At 44.4% G+C, this 21313-nt stretch overlaps 1 protein-coding gene across 2 annotated transcripts in view; it reads left to right on the top strand.

Moving 5' to 3' along the window:
• Positions 1 to 21313, top strand: part of Osbpl10 (oxysterol binding protein like 10) — a 230601-nt gene that overhangs the window by 180097 nt on the left and 29191 nt on the right. For both annotated transcript variants that reach the window (XM_090351798.1, XM_090351797.1), the window contains one exon: positions 1522 to 1676. In XM_090351798.1, the coding sequence (XP_090207924.1) occupies positions 1522 to 1676 (155 nt within the window). The remainder of the gene's footprint in view (positions 1 to 1521; positions 1677 to 21313) is intronic.

Raw genomic sequence — 21313 nt, 5'->3', positions numbered from 1 at the left:
AGGAGAAGGTGGCAGATTTTCTCATTCACGTGCATGAGTCCTCATTTCAGCTATCTTTCTGTGTCATTTATCCTTGTTCATTCTCACAACAGAATGGCTGTGGACTTAAGAAATCCATGTCCCCCTACTCCTTCTCCACCAGGAAGAATAAATAGATATTCTGGTATTAGAGGAGAAGGTCTTCTTAATCCCCCCGCAAAAGGTTTAGGGAGAATTAAAAAGAGTCATTGGTTTACCAGATTGGTATTGATCTGGTTGATAGCATGTTTTGGCAGAATGGAATGATGAGGTTTCATGATTTCTGCTAATACCTGGCCACATCTACCCCCAGAAGTGACGTTTTAGATACACTCGGAGCATCTGTTGTGAATCACGATGCCACATTAATGGCAATTGACATTTAAGTGTTATTGGTAGTTCATTTTTTATACAATCTGACTTTGGGGTTTTGTTGTAAATATGTTAAATTATTTTTTGAAGTTGAATAACACATTTTTACCTGATACTGATTTTTTTTTTTTTGCCAGTCCTGGGCTTGAGCTCAGGGCCTGAGCACTGTCCTTGGACTATCTCAAGGCCAGAGCTCTACCACTTGAGCCTCAGCACCACTTCTGGCTTTTTTCTATGTATGTGGTACTGAGGAATCGAACCCAGGTCTTCGTGCATGCTAGGCAAGCACTCTACCTCTAGGCCAAACTCCCGGCCCCCTGATACTGATTATTATTAGTGGAGATTATTTCTGTTCAGGGTTCTGCATAGAAATAGTCTGTGATGTTCTGATTCACTCATGCATTCATTCTTTCCTGGCAGTACTGGAGTTTTAACTTAAGGCTGTATACTTGCTCAATTGGCCATTTTGTCACTTGAATTATGCCTCAGCCTGGCTTCTTTTTTTTTTTTTTTTTTTGCCAGTCCTGGGCCTTGAGCTCAGGGCCTGAGCACTGTCCTTGGGTTCTTTTTCTCAAGGTTAGAGCTCTACCACTTGAGCCTCAGCACCATTTCTGGCTTTTTTCTATGTATGTGGTACCGAGGAATCGAACCTGGGTCTTTGTACATGCTAGGCAAGCACTCTACCACTAGGCCAAACTCCCTGCCCTCAGCCTAGCTTTTTGCTGGTTATTTTGGAGTTGGAGTGTTATGGATGTGAACTCTAATCCTTCATATCTCAGCTTCCTGAGTAGGATTATAGCGGTCTCTTGATATTCATTCATTCATTTGTTCATTCATTCTTAACTACATAGGCTAGATTAACTTCAAACTCTCCAACCTCCTGCCTCAGTCTCCCTGTACTGGATTATGGGCATGAGCCACCATGTCTAGATGGATATTTCTGATCTTGAACTCAGAAATGAGCTCATAAATACATGATCAGAATCTATACTTTTAAGTCTTCCAAACAGAGCCCATCACAAGTTGAACTGAGCCATGTTAAGAAGGTGTCATACAGTGAGGCACACATATTTCATGAAATAAATGTTTCATTTGGAAGATTCTGGGCATCATTCTAGGTCTTTATTTCAGAAAACATCGTGGGATGGCACGGGCCCAAGTCACACTCTGCAGAACAGCTGAAAAATGGGACTCTTGGTTCTTTGCCATCATCCAGTGCCAACATAACCTGGGCACTCCTACCAAACTCTGCCGAAGAGGGGTCCACCTCCCAACCAGAGCCAGAGGTAAGATGTGTGTCCACTCAGTACGTTTGTGGCTTGTGTTAGTGCTTGTTTACAAACACAGTGATCATATTTGTAACTTGCTCATCTCTTTGTTGACCAATTATCCAATGGAAGAGTGCCTGGGGCAACAAAATAAGTACCCCCTGCCCCTACCCCAGTGCCCGACACTTCCCTGTTCTTGTGTCTGGCAGCTGCTGGGGGGTGGTGGTGAATTATGATCCTATAAAATAGTAATCTCTGATATTTATTAAAATGGGAGTCATCTTCAAGAGGAAGAGATTCCCACAGGCCCATTACAACAATGCCTGTTGCCTCTACAGGAGCAGTTACAATATATTATGTCACCCTGAATAATGGCTTCTCCCTGTGGTTTGTGCTATATAAGCTCCTGCCTCGTGCTCCACTCCTGCATGCCTCTGAATCAAGCCAAGTCAGAGGGGGTGGGACTCCAGTGGCAGAGGGCCACTTCCGTTGCCCCCTGTCAAGATGGAGACCCCTGTGGACCCAGCAGCTTCCCTATCCCTGCTCCTCTGCATCCCCCTCAACCTCCCCTCACAGCTCTGATCCTCTCTTAACTCAGCCACACTGGCAGCTGGAAGGGAGACAATGATAGCAATTCCTTTTGCTGATTTTACTTTTATATCCCGAGTGAATGGTTTTGGATTACTTTTTCCTATGAATATATTCTTCTTGAACTGGGCTGAGAGACCCACTTTAGCTATTTGTTCAAGGTTGGTTTTAGTTGCACTTGTAATCATTCTAGCCTGAGAACTAGAACACTCATGAAAGGAGAAGTTGTGGGGCCACTCCCTCAGGCAGCCTTGGCTGTCAGTGGGCATTTCTCCCCACGCTTCTCCTGACGTGCTCTGACAGGGACTTGGTAGCCCAGCCCGTAAGAGGCAGCATCCACTTGCCACGGAGATGTTTCATTAGGTGTTTCAAGGACAAGTAACAATGGGGAGGATGAGGATTTTTGAAAAGCATCTGGCCTATAACTGCAGAGAGTTTAGACTGAAAAAAATGATGCCTGTGGTATGTAAATGAATGCAAGGTAAGTGGGTAACTGGGTGTGGTGACATTTGAGGATGGGCTGCCCAACTGCTAAAAGATTGAAAAAAAAATATCCTCTATTCTCCCCCTCCCAAAACCCCAAAAAGAACATTTGTGAGGTGTGGATGTCATACCATAATAAACATATTTGAGCCTTGCTTTAGAGAGAAATTTATAATAGGGAAGTCCTGGTCACTCTCATCCGTATCCCCACTATTTGGGAGTCAGAGATCAGGAGAATTGGAGTTTGAGAGCAACCCCTGAGAAGAAAAAAAAATGTTAGGGAGACCTTATCTCAGTTATGACACTTGGGATGTCACACACCTGTTATCCCAGCTACCGTGGACAGGCCCAGAAACAAGGATCACAATCTGCAGCCAAAAGCATCAGACTCCCCTTGGAAAATCTCTGAAGTGTTAAAGGGTTTCAGAGGTGTGATGTGGTTCAGTGGTAGAGTACCTGCTTAGCAAGCACAAAGAGAATAAAGAAGAAAGTTACTGGGGCCAGGAGTGTAGCCTACTGGTAGAGTGCTTGCCTAGCATGCATGAAGCCCTAGGTTCGATTCTTCAGTACCATATATATAGAAAAAGCTGGAAGTGGCACTGTGGCTCAAGTGGCAGAGTACTAGCCTTGAGCAAAAAGTGTCCAAGGACAGTGCCCAGGCCCTGAGTTCAAGTCCCAGGACTGGCCAAAAAAAAAAAAAACAACAGAAGAAGAAAGTTATTATTTGATGTTTACTAATCAGTTTTCAGATCCTTATTTCCAACAGCATTCTCAGTCATGGCCTGGTAGACTTAACCTGTCAGGGCTGGTGACATTCCTGAGCTCTGAGTCCTTAGTGTTGCTTTGACTTCACCTGAAGATGGGTGTCTTCTGACCCCTAAAGACTGAGAGCCTGGCCACTGGTCACACATACAGTTGTCATGCACTCTGCCCCACCAGTTAGGAGATAGCCTACCATTCATAAGAAATAACTAGCTCCTAAATTTGACTTCTAAGAAATAACCTATAGAGCTTTTTATATTAACTTGAGGACAGTAATCGGTGTCTGTTTATGTCTTTGTCTTCAATCATATTGTCAGCCAATAAATAGAAGATATTGTCCAATGTAATTTCTCAAAGCAGCAAGCGACTTATGGTTGGGTTGAGTTAGTATGTTGATGGTTTTCTGAGAAGGAAGAATTAAAATTCTTTTGCAAAGACTGTTCTTGTGTTTTCCAGTGACAACTTTTATGATTCTCAAAATCTGAAGAGCTACTGTTGCCTTGACACACTTTCCTCTGAGGCCACTTTTTTTGTCTTGTTGTAAATGCTGTCAATATCCCTTTAGTAGTCTTCCTATCAGGAAAAGGGAAGTGTTGTCATGGTCTCCTTGGTATGTAGTCTGGAGGAACATGGTAAAGATGCTAAAGTTTAGACTTTACTCAGGACAGGATCTTACTTTTACTTACATGTACAATTGGTGGAGAACTAATTAATTTCTTTGAACTCAGGGCCTGGGCCCTGTCCTTAAGCTTTCTCAAGGCTAGTGTTCTACCCCTTGAGTTATGCCACAGCACCACTTCCAGATTTTCAGAGTATGTAGTACCGAAGAATGGAACCCAGGGTTTCGTACATGGTAGGCAAGCACTCTAGCAACTAGGCCACACTCCCGGCCCTGGAGAACCAGTTTCAAGAGTTACATTGTTGGCTGCCAGTGGTCCATGCCTGTAATCCTAGTTACTCAAAACGCTAATGCCTGAGGATCGAGGATTCAAACCAGCCTAGACAGAAGTTCATGAGACTCTTAACTACAGAAAAAACCTGAAATGGAGCTGTGGCTGAAGTGGTTGAGTGCCAACCTTGAGCAAATAAGCTAAGAGGTCCAGGCCCTAACTTCAAATTCCATGACTGGAATATACACAAAGGCGTTTTAGTTATCATGATACCTTTTTTTTTTTTTTTTGCTGCCTTGCTGTTTTGGACATCATTTAGGTTACAAAAGGTACTTCCTTGCCTTGTATCTACCTTGCTACAAAATAATTATCTAGAAAGCAAACACATAGTCTACTTAATTCTTAGCAGCAGAAAAGCTCAAAAAGTAGCTCAAAAGAGGGTCAGCTGTTTTTATCAAATGTGATTAACATAGCACTTTATTCTGCTGGAGTTTGAGCTAACTAAATGTGAAGTGCTCATGTGAATGTTTCCATAATGAAATAAGTTAAGATCTTAGTTTCATCTATGAATAATTTTTCAACTCTGTAGTACCATTTTGAATTTAAATTTAGACTGAACAAAAGGTCGCTAGACCATCTTTAAAAAATGTCTCGTTTTAGACCAAGAAGGCTAGACACCGTGAACTAGCCTCTTGAGTTACACTACTTTATTTGGTTTTCAAGGAACCCCAACTTGCAAGGCAGATGCTCAGCTCCTGAGCCACATCTCTGGCCCTTCCCCCATTTTGTGCCAATACTAAGTGCTTAAACTGAGGGTCCAGGTTTTGTAACCTTAGCTTTTCCATTCCAGGCTGGTAATCTGTCACTTGAGCTACACCTCCAGTTCTGCATTTTGCTAAGAGTCTCAGAGACTTTTCTGTTCCAGGTGGCTTAGCTCCTTGATCCTCAGGCGACAGCTTCCTGAGTAGCTAAGATTATAGGCATCAGCCGCTAGCACCTGGCCACACTGGTTATTTTGAGTTAAGGTCTAGGGCGTATACCGAGATTGTGATCCTCCTGTTTGTTTTTGTTTTTATTTTGCTTCCCACTGTAGCTGAGACAACAGTCATACATTCTCACACCCATTTTCCTTCTTTTGAGGGAGTTGTGTGGACTTTTCTGTTCTGGTGGCAGCCCCAGGTATTGGTCAAGAAGGATTCTTGCTGAGTTGGCCTTGAATCAAGATCCTCCCAGCCTCAGCTTCTAAGTGTCTAGAATTACACAGCCCAGCTGCCAATGTCTAGTTTTGGGGGTTTTCACGTGATTGTTTCTATGATGGGTATTGATCCCAGGGTCTTGAGTATTTTAAGCAGAAGCTCTATAACTGAGTTCTACCTCCAGGCTTTATTGGACAGGAGACTTAATACTCCATGTCTGAAGATTTTCTTACAGCTGGATTTCTCCCATTTAACCGTGAGATGAAATCCATTAAGAGGTGGCATGTATATGTGGATGGCATATTGAAGATGTGGTTCTGTGGTACTTAAATAGGCCGAAGTTAACCTTTCATGGTTATGAGCTTCTTTTTGTCTTGTCAGATGGCATTCTGCCTTCCCCAACCCCATCTTCCCAATTCCGGGGATGGAACCCAGGGCAAGCACTGTACCATGAGTTAAACCCCCAACTCTTTCTTTTTCCTTCATGTCGGACATGTCTTGATACTGGTATGCCAGCTGTAATAGGACATTTAACTTCAGAGGAATTCAAGAAGGCAAAGATTTTAAGTACTGCAGCAGGGTGTGCTACAGACAGGAAGCCAAGTACTATGCACGTGTGGTTGGCAGGCAGTCCCCGCAGGCTTTTCCCTAATGATTTACTCTCCTTTGTTCCTGTTGGTCTAAACTTAGGTTTGCCATCTTATGCAGTTGGCTAGTTTGAAATGGGTTAAAAGTTTTAGTCAGTCTACTGAGACTAAAGACACTGGCCAAAGTAGGAACTTGTAGGAAAGCAACAGATATGGCTTGGGAGTTTGGCCTAGTAGTAGAGTATTTGCCTAGCATGCACGAAGACCCAGGTTCAATTCCTCAGTACCACGTACATTAAATTAAAAAAAAAAAAGCCAGAAGTGGTGCTGAGGCTCAAGTGGTAGAGCTCTAGCCTTGAGAAAGTCCAAGGACAGTGCTCAGGCCCTGAGCTCAAGCCCAGGACTGGCAAAAAAAAAAAAAAAAGTGTGGCTTAGTTAAAATAGCTTCTTGTAACCTTATATTCCTTATATTCCTTTTGTTTTTCTCTACCACCTGAGCCACAGCACCACGTCCAGCTTTTTTCTACGTATGTAGTACTGAGGAATTGAACCCGGGTCTTCGTGCATGCCAGTGCTTAAATGCCTTAAAATGCCAGTGCTTGTGTCAAGCAAAGCTTCTTTAACCTGTGTCTGGCAGGTTTATGAGCTGCCTTCACTACCAGCCATAATAGTATCTTTCACCTACTCAGTTTTGGGAGATTCATTTCAGTTCATGCTAGTCTTCAAGGTACTCTTTCTCTCTCCCTCCACTCTACTGCCCTTTCCTTTCATTTTGCAGTGGTGATAGGTTTGTCTTCTTGGCTAAGTGTTACCTGTATGAGAGAAAAGTGGGAGATCCCAGAGCGGTCCAGATTCTGCATTGGCCAGTGAGATGTGTCTGGGATTTCTTATGAGTTCAACCCTGGACTAACCAAGTCTTCGAGGAGGAGCCTCTCAGTGCTCCCCACATGGCCTCCTTCTTTTACCCTCCCCCCATGACAAGATGGCTTTGTGACATAAGCACCTCCCAGAGTGTTGGGGCCCAGCTACCTGGGATTTGCCAATTGTGAGCCAGAGTCCTATGAAAAAACTCAGCACCAAGTGGTCCAATCTCCCCCTGTCCTGCAGTAGTCCCCAAAGGATTAAGCGCTTTGAAACTGGTGAATGAACAGGGCTTAAAGCATCACAGTGCTTCCTATGGGGTTTCCCTCCTCCTTCCCTGCGCTCTTCTCCTGCCCACCACTGATGTTGCTGCCAAGGGAGAAAGTGAGATTTGAACCAGACGCGGCGTGTTGACGAGCGTGTAGCCATGTGGTATGAAAAGTTTCTGTATTTTGTTTGGGGTTCTCGAGCTTACCTTATAAGGCTGGTCCCAGATCTTACCACTCTCCCCTCTGTCACTCACCTAGACTCAAGGAAGTCTAGCATTTTTATTTGTCCACGAGGAATCACTCTTCTCCAGGTGATTTACACGGTGGCTCTAATGTCATTCACTTTCCAAAGACAAAGAGCCGATGATCAGAGATTTATGATTTAGGAGAAAGAATGTCATGAAAGAAACGAGTATTTCTCATATATACTTTGGACCTTGCCCTAGTTACCCTCCCTCCTTTTTATGCCAGTCCTGGTACTTGAACTCATGGCTTGAATGCCGCCTCATTTTTGCTCAAGCCTAGCAATCTACCACTTGAGCCACAGCTCCACTTCTAGCTCTTTTTGGTAGACAAGAGTCTCATGGACTTTCCTACACAGGGTTGGCTTCAAGCAGTGATCCTCAGATCTCAGCCTCCTGAGTAGTTAGGATTATAGATGACAACTACTGACAGCTACTGACAACTGGCCCCAGATACCTTTTTTAGTTCGAATTGAGCTTATAGCATTCAGGGGGCTTGATATGTGCCAGAACTGGATTTTCTTTTTTAATTATTATTGGTACTGATTGTTGGTATAGCGATGGGCATGTAAGCAGGAAGTAGAAGATGTGTGTAAGCGAACACATCAGTGAGAATGATGAGCCGTGCAACGGTCTAGAACTTGTGGCTGTGTTACTCAGACTCAGTGAAGATAGGGCCCAGACAACTACCTCTCTAACACTTGAACAGGCTGTGCTAGCAGCTGTCAGACCCCATTGCCAGTGGCCACAACCCTTTTCCTTGGGTATCAGTCAGGGCCAAGTGGGTGGTCTCTGGGGGCTGGGCATTCCATTTCTTTGAACATGTTGCCCTCTTGTCCCTTAGCAAGGTCTCATTTCCTCTGTCTTCTGTCATATCCTGTGCACTGTTGACTAAGCAAACCATGAACTCTGCTATGCTAGGTGCTATCCAGTACATGTTCTCATTACTAAAGGGTCCCATACAGCAATTCATATAGTTTTTTGGGTTGTTTTGTTTGGTCAGTTGTGGGGCTTGAACTCTGGGCTTGGGTACTGTCCCTTAGCTCTTCAGCTCTGGGCTACTGCCCTATCCCTGGAGCCACAGCACCACCTCTGATTTTCTAGTTGTTAATTGGGGATAAGAGTGTCATGGACTTCCATGCCTGGGCTGGCTTTGAATCGCAATCCTCAGATCTCAGCCTCCTAAGTAGTTAGGATTACAGGCATGAGCTTTGGTGTCTAGCTTCATATAGCTTTATATACTTACCAATGATAGGTATAAGAATGGCAGAGTAGCAGGTAGCTCATGGCTCCCATGATGATATTTCTTGCTATTCGGGAGACTGAGACATGAGGATTGAGCTTCAAGGCCAGTCTGAGTAGGTAAGTTTGTAAGAGTCTGAAATGGAGCTGTGGCTCAAGTTATAGAGTGATATCCTTAAGTGAAAAAGTTCAGGATAGGGACACGCACACACGCACACACACACACGCACACACACAATGGCAGAATAAAGCCCAGCTGCTGGAAATGGAATGACATGTCACTGAGAAGAGCTGTGGAAGTACCCTTCTGATGCTGCCAAACTCCACACATATTTCACTTTTAAAAACAGAAAGAATGGTCTGGGAATGTAGCTTAGTAGTAGAGTGCTTGCCTAGCATCCATGAAGCTCTAGGTTCAATTCCTCCATACCACATAAACAGGAAAGGCTGATGGTAGCACTGTGGCTCAAGTGGTAGAGCACTAGCCTTGAGCAAAAGAAGCTCAAGGACAGTGCCCATATCCCGAGTTCAAGCTCCATAACTGGCAAAATAAATTAAATTAAAAAACCCGAGGAAGAAATGGGTATAACTTTTTAAAAATTAATATGTAGATGTGTACTAGAGTCCTCACTTGTGCTTCAAAAGAACCTGAAGTATTATTTAGAGTTAGACACACCTCACAAATGACATTGCTTTTTTGGAAAATGTGTTTTGGATTCTAACTGTCTGCAGTTGCTTGTATAGTAGAGTGATTCAGGGTCAGCTCATGGCTCTGGCTCAAAAGAAATACATTGTGTCATTCAGGGAGACGGCATCCTCTTTGAAGAAATGGAGGTTCAAAGGAAGGAACTTTTATGTTTACCTACATTTAAATAAGCCCAGGATGTGGGCCTGGGCATTGTTTCTGAGCACTCAAGGCTACCACCCTACTCCCCCTTGAGCCACAGCACCACTTCCATTTTCTGGTGGTTAATTGGAGATGAGTCTCACAGTCTTCAGTACCCGGGCTGGCTTTGAACCATGATCTTCAGATCTCAGCATAGCTAGGATTACAAGCACGAGCCACCACACCTGGCACAAAGAACTTTTTAAAGCATTAAAAAAAAAAAAATGAGAAGTCTTTGTAATGGATCCAGACTCGCCCATGTTAGACATTACTTTGCTACATCCATGGCTGTCAGCAGATGAGCTTGGGTGCTTGTCGTCTTCATGCCTTCAGAGCCAGGGACAGATGATCACTATGACTGCCGAGCAAATTATAGTAGAAGCATCTGCAAACCCAAGCTTTACCTTGTAGAAAGCTGTTGATGATTGACTGCTTGGAGAAGCAGCAGCTTGGCAGGGTGTAAAATAGAAAGTAAAAGTAGAAATGATAAATCTTTTATGAGATTTTTCAGATGTTGAGGTGAGTTAAAGGCTTGGTAAGATACAGTTAAATAGCTTTTCTTGTTTGTGTCCCTTGAAAGCTGCAAACTTGCCTCCCTTTCATCTGCCACCGCCTGCCACTAACCCATTCCCCACCCCCGCCCAAAAACCACAGTTAAGCCAGATTGTTAAGGTCATATCTTTTTGTTGGTGGTAGTGGTGGTTGTGGGACTTGAACTCTGGGCCTGGGCGCTGTCCCTGAGTTCTTCAGATCATGTCTACTACCCTACCTCCTGAGCCACAGCGTCACTTCTGGTTTTTTGGTTATTAATTGGAGGTAAGTCTCATGGGCTTTGGTGCCTGGGCTGGCTTTAAGCAGTGATCCAGAGATCACACTTCCTGAGGAGCTAGGATTATGGGTATGAGCCACTGCACTCGGCAAATATCTATTTCACAGTTCATTTAGTTTAGTAGCTTGGCAGTGGGAAGAGAATTGGTAAAAATCACAGTACAACAGCATAATTACCATATTCAACTACCGTGTGGAATGTGTAGGAAATCAAATCAAAAGTCAGAGTCTATGCTTTTGCCCTTCTGAAGTGGTCCTGAAGAATGTTCTTTTTGGAGTGTGTGTGTGTGTGTGCGCGCGCGCGTGCACACGCGCTGATCTTGCAGCCTGAACATAGGGCCTAAGCACGGCTCCTTAGCTTTTTTTTTTTTTTTTTTTTTTTTTTTTTGCTGGCCCTGGAGCTTGAACTCTGCTGGGACATTGTCCCTGAGCTTCTTTTTGCTCAAGGCTAACACTCTACCACTTGAGCCACAGTGCCACTTGTGGCTTTTTTCTAAGTAGTGTACTGGAGTTAAGAGTCTCACAGACTTTCCTGTGCAAGCCAGCTTCAAACCATGATCCTCAGATCTCAGCCTCCTGAGTAGCTAGGATTACAGGTGTGAGCCACCAGTACGCAGCCCCTTGGCTGGGCAAGGGGCTGCAAGTCAGGTGCTTTATCATTTGAGCCAGGCCCCTGCCCATTTTGCTTCGGTTCTTTTTCAGATAGGGTCTCATGATTTGTTTTGTTTGCACCAGCTTAGATCTTGATTTTTTCCTGCCTTTACCCCCTGTGAATCTGAGCTGACAGTTGTGAGCCACTGTGGGCCTGGCTTACTGATTGAAATGAGGCCTAGGATTTATCTGAGCTGGTTTTGAATCACAATTGCCTTGGCTTCCCCAGTAGCTTGGGGTTATGCACATGATCCACTGTGCTAGTCATGTATTTCTATTTAACTCCTACTTGTTTACCCAGGCTGTGGGAATATTCAGGTTGTCTGGCTTGTTACTGTTTAGATAGTGCTATGAATATTCTGGTGCATTTATTTACATATGTCTTACATAGAGAAATTTTCTAGCAATGGAAATGAAATTTTTTTAGTAAATGGAATTCAGGCAACAAGTGTGGGAATTAAAATTTTTGATTACTGTGTTAAGTCATCCTCTAAGTTGAAGTGAACCTCGTGATTCCTCAGGAGCACGTGGCAACTTCCGTTATCTGGTGCCTTTGTCACAGAGGGATGATTTGAAAGTCTTTTTATCAGCTTCTCTAGGTGAAACATGGCTTCTTGGTTGTTTTTGTTGTTGTTGTTATGTTTTGTTTTGTTTTTTTGAATGAAGTTAAGCACATTTTCATGTACCTACTTACCTTGGATTCTTTTCATCTTAACATCGCTCTGTAACCTTTGCACATATTTAGTTGGGTCACTAAACTTCTAACTGATATTTGCTAAGAATTCTCTGTGACGCCAGTAAGCTCTTCCTGTGTAGAGCCGTTTCAGGTGCACTTGTTGGCAGAGATTTTAAACAGCCACCGCATGCATGCCCTGCAAGATGTTTCTACAGGAAGATCTCTTGGACTAAGCCATTTGCATGTGTGTGTGTGTATGTGTGTGATGGAGCTTGAATTCTGGGTCCCTAAGCTCTTCAGCTCAAGACTTGTGCTCTACCACTTTTTTTTTTCCAGTCCTGGGCCTTGAACTCAGGGCCTGAACCCTGTCCTTAGGCTTTCTCAAGGCTATTGCTCTACCACTTGAGCCACAGCACCATTTCTGGCATTTTTCTATGTATGTGGTACCGAGGAATCAAACCTGGGTCTTCGTGCATGCTAGGCAAGCACTCTACCACTAGGCCAATGCTCTACTACTTTGAGCCAGGGCACCACTTCTGGTTTCCTGAGGGTTAATTGGAGATGAGTCACAGACTTTGCTGCCTGGTTTGGATTTGAACCATGACGCTCAGAATCAGCCTCCTTAGCACCTAGGATTACAGGCATGAGCCACCAGAGCCTGGCTGCTAGCTTGTAATGACGTTTCATTGTATATTTGTCAAGTTGATAAAAGCAACTGTTTTGTTACTCAGCGACAGAAGTTGAATTCATTCATTCATTCATTTATTCAGTTTAGATTTGAACTAATCAGTGTTTTTAATTTCTGACAGTAGTAGGATTTGAACTCAGTTGGATGCTTGCTAGGCAGATGTTCTACTGCATGGGCCATACCTCCAGCCCTTTTTTTATGTAGTTCTTTTTAAAAGATTCCTCTTTCTTTTTAACCTTAGTTAGCTTTAGCCAAAAATCTTCCCATGTATGCATTCCACATATTCTGGATGATGGCATCCAGTTATGAGGTCTTTATGACCTTTTTTTTTTTTTTTTTTTGCTCAGATTAGTGTTGAACCTCAGTCCTCCTGGAACCTCAATCCTCCTGACCTCCACCTCCTGAACTCCATCTCTAGCTAGAATTACAAGTATACGCCATTGATATTCAGCCTTAAAGAGACACTGAACGATGGGTGACATAAAATATCCATATACAGTTAAATGTCACTTACAAAGAAAGTGTCATGTTGTAGGTTATTGTCAAACTTGGAATATGTATTTTATGACTCTGTGTAACGAGTTATGATGAAGCTATAGTATGTAGGAGTAGAAAACTCTGTCAAAAATCTCTATCCAGACTATTAAAACTCTAGCTTGGAGTCATCACTGGGTTATTTTATGCTAAAAAGAAATGTAAATCTGGGCATGAGAGAGATCTGAATGAACAAAACTAGATCTTAATTTTTTTAAGTTTGTTTTGTGTTTTGTTTTGGTACTGGGTCTTGAACTCAGGGTCTGGGTGCTATGCCTTAGCTTTTTCCCTCAAGTTTGATGCTTTACCACTTGAGCCACACCTCCATCCCAGCTTTTTGGTGGTTAATTAGAGATGAGTCTCACAGACTTTCTTGCCTTACTTGTGGAATTAGGGGCTGTAGGGTTATTTTTTTTTAATTTTGCATTTTTAAATAAAAAATGCTAGAACCTGTTTCCCCTCCCAGCTTTGTCTTAGATTTGTGATTGTTTGCAGAAATCTGGGTGTTATCTGCATATGGCAGAATGCTTCTTAAGAAAAATGCTAAGTGAAAAACAGTGTGAGTTGGTTTTGAAATTCCTAGCTCTGGTGTGCGGTGGCAGTGAGACCCTGGCAGTGAGGGAGCCGCAAGATGATGACCTAGAGAACACACTTCTTGAGGCCAAAGTATACATTTGATAGAATTGTGTCGGGAAGGGTGGGATGTTCCTGGATATGTGTTATGGATCAACAAATTGGAGCTCTCCATAGATGTGCCAGTGTGTGGCCCTAGAGAGCATAATATCTGAAAAAGAGTTTCACGCAAGCACGTGCACATCTGTGTGTGTGTGTGTGTGTGTGTGTGTGTGTGTGTATGTGTGTGCGCGCGCACACGCGCCAGTACTGGGGGTTGAACTCAAAATCTGAATGCTTTTGCTCAAGGCTAGTACTCTACCCCTTGAGCCACAGCTCCACTTGTGCTTCTTGGTGGCTAACTGGAGCTAAGGATCTCACAGACTTTCCTAACCGGGCTGCCTTTGAACTGCGATCTTTAGATCTCAGCCTCCTGAGTAACTAGGATTACAGATGTGAGCCATGGACTCCTGGCTTGCAGAGTAGTTCTTCATATACTGAGCTCTTTCCTTTAATTCATGATGTAGTATCTTCTGACTTAGCATGAGCGACTGCCTTATGCCTTTTAATGGCTTATAAATCAAAACTGCTCTGTGACTTTACATTACTGTTACTTCTTTTCTGGTATTCTAACCCTGTGCAGTTTTCGCTGCATACAGATTCAGTAGGGAATTTCCAGGTGAACAGAATTAATGAATAACATAGCCAGTTAAAACGCATCATCTGATTGCAATGACCAGTTGGTATGGCAAGGGTGAGAATACGATCCCTCTTGTCCAGTCAGGGTAGACAGCTTTCGAATCTGTTTTTGAGGTTTCTAGAGTAGGTTTCTAACATTGAGGGATGCAATTTCCTTCTCCAATTCTTAGATATACAAGTTTATGGAAAAAGTCCATTTTTCTGAATTCCCCCTAAATATGCATGCCAGAGGCACCTCTCTTCGAGGCATGGGGGACTAGATTTGGCCAGTCACATGTTGCTCTTGTCCCTGAGGTTGGACTATAAACAAAACTGCTGCTTTTCTTTGCTGCTCTACCTGCCTCCGATCTGTAATACATACAGCAGTGCTTCTTGAAAACCTGGCCATGCCTGGACCACTGGCTCAAGCCTGTAATACTAGCTGTAGGAGGCTGAGGTCTGAGGGTTGCCAGCATGGGCAGGAAAGTCCATGAGACTGCTAACTTCAATTAACTACCAAAAGGAAGTTGAGAGGTGATGCGAGTGGTAGAGTGCCAGCTTTGAGTGGAAGAGCTAAACAAGCGCAAAGAGTCTTGAGTTCAAGCCCCAGAATGGACACAAGAAAAGCAAAAACTCTAGGGCATACCAAAATCATAGGAGAGCTGCCTCAACTATAGGAGCTGGGCAAAGGGGGTCTTAAAAACTTGTAGCTACACAATTTAGGCTAATAATAAAAAGGAGGAGGAGAATTAAATGAATGCATCTATATGATAGAAATGAAATTAATATCGATTATGCCAACATTTGGCAGTATTTGTCAAAACTCATAGAACTGTATGCTAAGATGTACACATTGCATTACGGATAAATTCTAATTAGACTGGAATTAAAGGAATAACAGCTAAAAACATGTCACCTTTGTAGTCTGAGTTGGGTCCTGGGCCTTTCATTGCAGACACATGCAGGCACTACAGGCCTGGGTACTACACTGATAAGCCTCGTTCAAAGCTCCTCCCTGCTGCCCGCTGCATGAACATACTTACCATTAGGCATCTTTTTTTTTCCTTTTCCTGTCCCTATTTTACAGTTGTGGCCACTGGCTACAGAATTTGGGGGAGAAGCAAGGCTGTGTAGCAGTTAGTGGCACTGAGTGTGGAACTTGGAGGAATCCCTTATGTGATGCCCTGAACCTCAGTGCCAGGTGGAGTTTCTGAATAAAGACATTTATGGTCTGTAGTATTAGGGTGAGCCTGCCACTCTGCACAAAATACAAGTCACTAAACATGGACCCCCATGCATGTTGGAAGCACGATTCTGTGTATGTGCCCCAGTGACCACAGGAGGAACAAATCTGAGGGCAAATTCCTTTATTTAATATCCATGTGCGGGGAGGGATGTGTGCCAGTACTGGAGCCTGGACTCAGGGCCTGGGCACTGTTGTTTTGCTTAAGGCTGGCACTCTGTCACTGGAGCCACAGCTTCACTTCTGGAACTTAATTGGAGATAAAAGCCTCATGGACTTTTCCTTCTTGGCCTGACTTCAAATCATGATCTTCACAGATCTCAGCCTTCGAAGTATCTAAGACTGCAGACATGAGTCACCAGCATCGGACCAAGACCTTCTCTTAAGCATCCTTCTATCTCCAATGTAAAGTGTTTTGCTCTTGTATGCATCTGAGGGAGCAGAGATGACAGTAATTCCTTTGTGCCTAGAACCAGCTTGTCACTCAAACCACCCGTGGTGCCCTCTTAGCAAAGCTCCAGGAAGGCTAGAAGAGCATCTTACAGGAGTTTCTTCTGCCCTCCCTTGGGCCTTCTGGAGAGCTTGGATAGCTGTAGATGCATTTCTGCTTCTCATGGTCCCTCCAAACCTCCACTGGTCCCCGGGGACAATTGCTATGATGCCTTCATTACTCACTGCCCTTGCCACTGTGTGTTCGTTGTTTCGAGTGCAGCCCCAGCGCTGGAGGGATGCCATTTCATGGTCAGGGTCATGGCTACTGCGTGGACAGCTTGGACTCTCCCATGGCAGGGGAGACCGAGCAGAGGAGGTTGGTGGTATCATACCACAGCTTCAAGAGCCGGGCTGCTGGAGAGGGGGAGGGGCACAGAGGAAGATATGGGGCATCAGCAGTGACTTCAGGTCTGTCTGCCTCTGCATAGCACAGTGAGTCCAGGGTGACAGCCCAGCTCTTATGAGAGCGGGGGCTCTTTACCTTTTTGGTTTTGTCTTGAGATAACTCTTCAGGTGTGGCTCGTTCCATCTCTTTTTTTATTTTTTACTTTGTTATTTTTTTATTATCGAGGTAATATATAGAGGGGTTACAGTTACATTTTAGTTCCATCTCTTTTTAGAGAAAAGGAGCTGGGCCTTCCACATGGGAAGTAGTGGCTTCGAGGAATGACTTCAAGACTGCATTCTGCAGACAAAGCTTAGAGCTCTTCCTACATGAGCTTTTCCTCGCAGTCTCCTGAAGCTGGCTGAGTGTGTATGTGTGTGAGTGTATGGGTGCCCATCTTCCTCCTCCTGTGCCATGACTTATATCGATGCTCATAAGCTTATCTAATCTGTGCTGCTCATACAGTATCAGGATTGGGGTCAGCCACTATGACTGTGTTCCCTCACCTCACCTTTCTGGGCAGTGGACATATCACTGGTTCAGTACTGGACCCCTGTCACTGTGCGTGGCACTTAGGTCCTCACCATCCCACCAGGACCCTTCTCTTTCCCATTCGCCTTTGCCATGCAGCAGCTGACCCTAAAGGCCTGCTCTGTTTGTCTTGCAGCCTTGTCTCTTGCATGCTGGTGGTGACTGTTGCCGTGAGTGAGCTGGGCAGCCCAGCTGCAGGGCATTCTCTCCCCTGGTATTCCCTCTGCCTTTCCCCTCCTGATACTTGCTGTGGGGTTGCTTTGTTTCATAACTCCATCCTTTTCCTCTTTTCTTTAAAAACTGGTGGAACTCTGCTTTCCAAGCAGATGTGGAGAAGAGACAAAGGCCCACTGCCGTCTCCTGTGAATGTTCTGTCCCCTAGGACAGGGTTGGGATAGTTGATCCTGATTATCTGACATTGAATGCCTCCCCATTCCCTCCCCTCCCCAGACGTGACATCCTTCTTCTGCCCCAGCTGTATTTTATTTAAAATTAACCTTTCTGCAGGTCGGCCCCTTTGCTCAGGAAGAGCATCTGTCCTTCCAGTCGATGAGAGCCAAGTGTGGTAAATGTGTGTGTATGTGTGGTTAGCGCCAGAAAAGCCAGCCTGGGAGGCTGCAGAAGGATTATGATGTCTGTGGCGATCAACTCAGCAGCTCCAAAATGGCAGCGGGGAGCAGCCTGCCATGTGCTCACACTTGTCCTGGGCCCTGTCAAGAGCAAGAGCCTCACGTCTCCATCAGGTCTTCCTCACAGTGACCTTTGTTTTTGAACCTACCTCAACATGGCAAGATGAGGTCACCTCAGTACATGGTGACCTGCAAGACACAGAGGAAGTACATGCATATGAGCCTTCAGCTGCCCTGCATCGGGACCAGGGGCTGCAGCTGTGCAAGAAGGCAGAGATGTGACATTGGCTTCAACATGGCCTCTGACCAGGCAACAGCATCCAGACACTCAGCCTAGAGACCTTATGCCCAGTCATGATGCCCTGCTGGGGATTTTAGAGACAGACAGCAAAGAGACTCTTTTGGAGAAGTCCCAAATGCACGAATCCTAGCTACTCAAGAAGCTGAGATATGGGGATCCTGATTTCAAGTCACACCCCAAAGCCAGAAGTTACAAAGTGCCAGCCTGAGGGAAAAAGCTAAGGGACAGCATACCAAAACCCTGAATTCAAGCTCTACTACTGGCACAAAAAACAAATGACAAAACTTTCCATCTCTTTGTCTTCCCCCCCACCACACACACACAAGCATGTAATAACTGATATGTTACTTGTTAAGGACTGTGGAACAAGGAAGCTTGTTTCTGGACTACCCAGCATGCCCTGGGCCATGCTGCTGTTATTGGCACCTAGGCAGATGAACTGGATTATTAGATACACCTGTGCTAGCTTTTCCTATGCCAGGCTGTCGAGCCGGGCTTCGTAGTATAAAATACTGCTAATGTGAAGATGCTGTAGGGTTATGTAATGATAGTGATAATTTGGAGAAATATGGCTAAAGGGACTATGTTCTTGGCTTGATGGATTCTCTATGTGCGAACAGTAACACAAATATGTCATGAGAACTGGGAGAAGTTTGTTTCCTAGTCAGTCCCTGGACATTTGTGCCTTGTCCACACTCTGATTCCCTTGCTTTTCTTCCTCTGTGTTTCTCTGCTCACTGGGTTTCTTTATTCCTCTCTTTGACAGGCTCCACCTTACCTATCCTTCCATTCTACTTCCTACCTTTATCCTCTCAGATCCACACTGGAATTTCATTTGCCACTACCCCAGTCTTAGTCATCTAGTGCATAACATTGTCGGTGCAAGTTGGGTGTTGGCGGCTCGTGCCTGTAATTCTAGCTGCTCAGAAGGCTGAGATCGGAGGATTGAGGTTTGAGGTCCATCTGCATAGACACATCTTTGAGACTTACGTCCAGTTAACCAGTGAATAGCTGGTTGGAGCTACGCTGAAGTGGCAGTGTAGCTCAAGTGACCAAATGGTCAAGCGAAAAGGCCAAGTAAGAGTGTGAGATCCTGAAGTCAAGCCCCAGTGCCAGCGTAGAAACCAAACCAAATTTTCCTTGCTCTGATGGCCATCCTGCATGGTTGCATGTCCGGGTCCTGGCGGAATGAGATATGCTATAGACGAGCCTAGACTGCTCCCTGCTTGCTTCCTTTAGTCTGGAGGTAGAACTGTAGGTAGAAATGCCTATTTGACCTCGGTCACACATGAGGGCTCCTGGAGGTGGTGCTTTGTGTCACTGCCCGACATTCTGTGACTCTCAGAACACTCACTTTTCTTTGAGGCCCTGTTCAGGTAGAGCTCAGTCTCTGTCTCTTTCTGTCTTGTCGCTCCATTTTTCTGTCTCATGGCCAGCTCTCCCCATTTCTCTATAATGGTAATGTCTGGGTATAATCAGACATTGGTTCTTGGTTCCTGGTGTGGCCGATTTCACCGCAGCACTTCCTTTCCAGTGTTCCCATTGTGGGGAAAGTTACCAGGCCTTAACATGGATAGGACAGTAAGTATTATACTCACAGGTGGACAGAGATTTGATTGTCCTTTCCTAGCTACATTACCCATCTGTGCTCTGCATGTAGGTTTTTTGTGATGGATGCAAATATCTTGAGCTCAGGTGTGTTACCTTTTTCTGTTGAATATGTTTGTCTAGGTATGCAAACAGTGCATACCCACTGAGCCAGACATGGCTCTAGGAACCCATTGGAATCTGCCAAAGGGCTCGCCTCATCCCTGCTTGTCTGTGGCCTAAGGGCAGTGGCAGATATTCGGCTTTCTGTCTAAAGGTACATTTAAAAGTTGGGCAATGATCTGGGAGCTGTTGGCTCATTCATGTAATCCTAGCTATTCAGGAGGCTGAGATCCGAGAATTGTGGTTCAAAGCTAGCCTAGACAGGAATGTCTGGCTCAACTGATAGAGCACTAGCCTTGAGCAAAAAAAAAAAAGCTCAGGGAAAGCACTCAGACCCTGAGTTTAAGCCCTAGGACCAGAACATTAAAAAAAAAAAAAAAAAGCCCAGCAAGTAGACTGCTGGTTTTGAGTCCTGCTCTGATGGCCAGGTCTCTGTTGGGAGATGGGCAATGAGGTCCTGCCTGAGGAGGGAGAGGGAAGGAGGTTCCATCTGGGAGTTGATGTGCTGGCCTGGAGGAGATGAAGCTTACTAGGGGAGTGGTAGACTCTCTAGGTGAATGTGCTTCATGGTTTCTCCCGCAACTGACCCAAACAGTACTTAAATTACATTTATGTATTGAATAAAAAAATGGGAATTGCATCCAGTCTTGCTTGAAATTTTCATTCCTTATTGAAGAGTTGGGATTTCTGTGTTAAAAGTCAGAGGCTGGGCACCAGTGGCTCACACCTATGATCCTAGCTACTCAGGAGGTGGAGGTTAGGAGGGGTGGTAGTTTGAGGCCACCTTGGGCAGCAAAAGTTAGTGAGACCTTCAGTACAACAGCAGCAGCTGGCTGCAGTGGATAAAATGAGGAAAATCAGGGTTCCAGACCAACCTGGGAAAAACAACAACAACAACACACGAGATTCCCCATCTCAACTGAAAATACCAAGTGTGGTGACACATGCCTATTACCCTATCTACTGTGGGTACAAAAATGAGACCTTGCCTTTAAAATAGTAAGAGCAAAAGGGATGGAGTAGTCGAGTGCCTACTTCAGTGCAAAGCCTTGAGTCAAACCTGAGCACCTCCCCTCGCCCCTCCCTGCCAAAATAATCCAAAAAGTTGAAAGCAAAGCCAAATATTTCTCCTATACTAGCATCTCAAGTGAGAGGATTGCTGAACCCATGAAATCTAAAATGAGTAACAAGTTTTCTCCTGGCCATGGCTCTTGGTAGTTGTCTCCTGGATAGGCTTTTTCCTATTAGATAAGCTATAGAAATCAGATGGTAGCCGGCATCTTCCAGAATGTTCCTTGGATCCAGGCTGTGGCTAGGCCATCAAAGAAAGTCCCTAATCCCCAACCTTCTTTGCAACCATCTAATTTTCATATGTCTTTCCCTGACATTTCTAATGGGTATGAACCGTATTAATATTTGTAACTCCATATGCCCTAAGGTGCTTATGTGGAAGAAATATTGAGTCACAACTTTTGTGTTTTATTAAAAATATCATTTTTCCTAAGCCTACTGCTCCTTAAGACATATTTTAATTCCATTTGATCTTCAAGTGTGTGTACATTTTTATGGCTGGGTATGCTCTTTTGCCAGGAGCTCTAGGGAAGCAGAGATTTTAATGAGAATGTTTCTTGCTGAGCCTTTTGTTTTTTTTTTTTAACTGTATTTTTTTTGTCTTTTCTTTTTTGGCACTG

This window comes from Megascapheus bottae, chromosome 18, assembly GCF_031878675.1.
Source record: "Megascapheus bottae isolate mThoBot1 chromosome 18, mThoBot2.hap1, whole genome shotgun sequence".
Classification (NCBI taxonomy): domain Eukaryota; kingdom Metazoa; phylum Chordata; class Mammalia; order Rodentia; family Geomyidae; genus Megascapheus; species Megascapheus bottae.
Note: the sequence above shows the minus strand (reverse complement) of the source record. Positions and strands in the feature narration are given on the sequence as shown.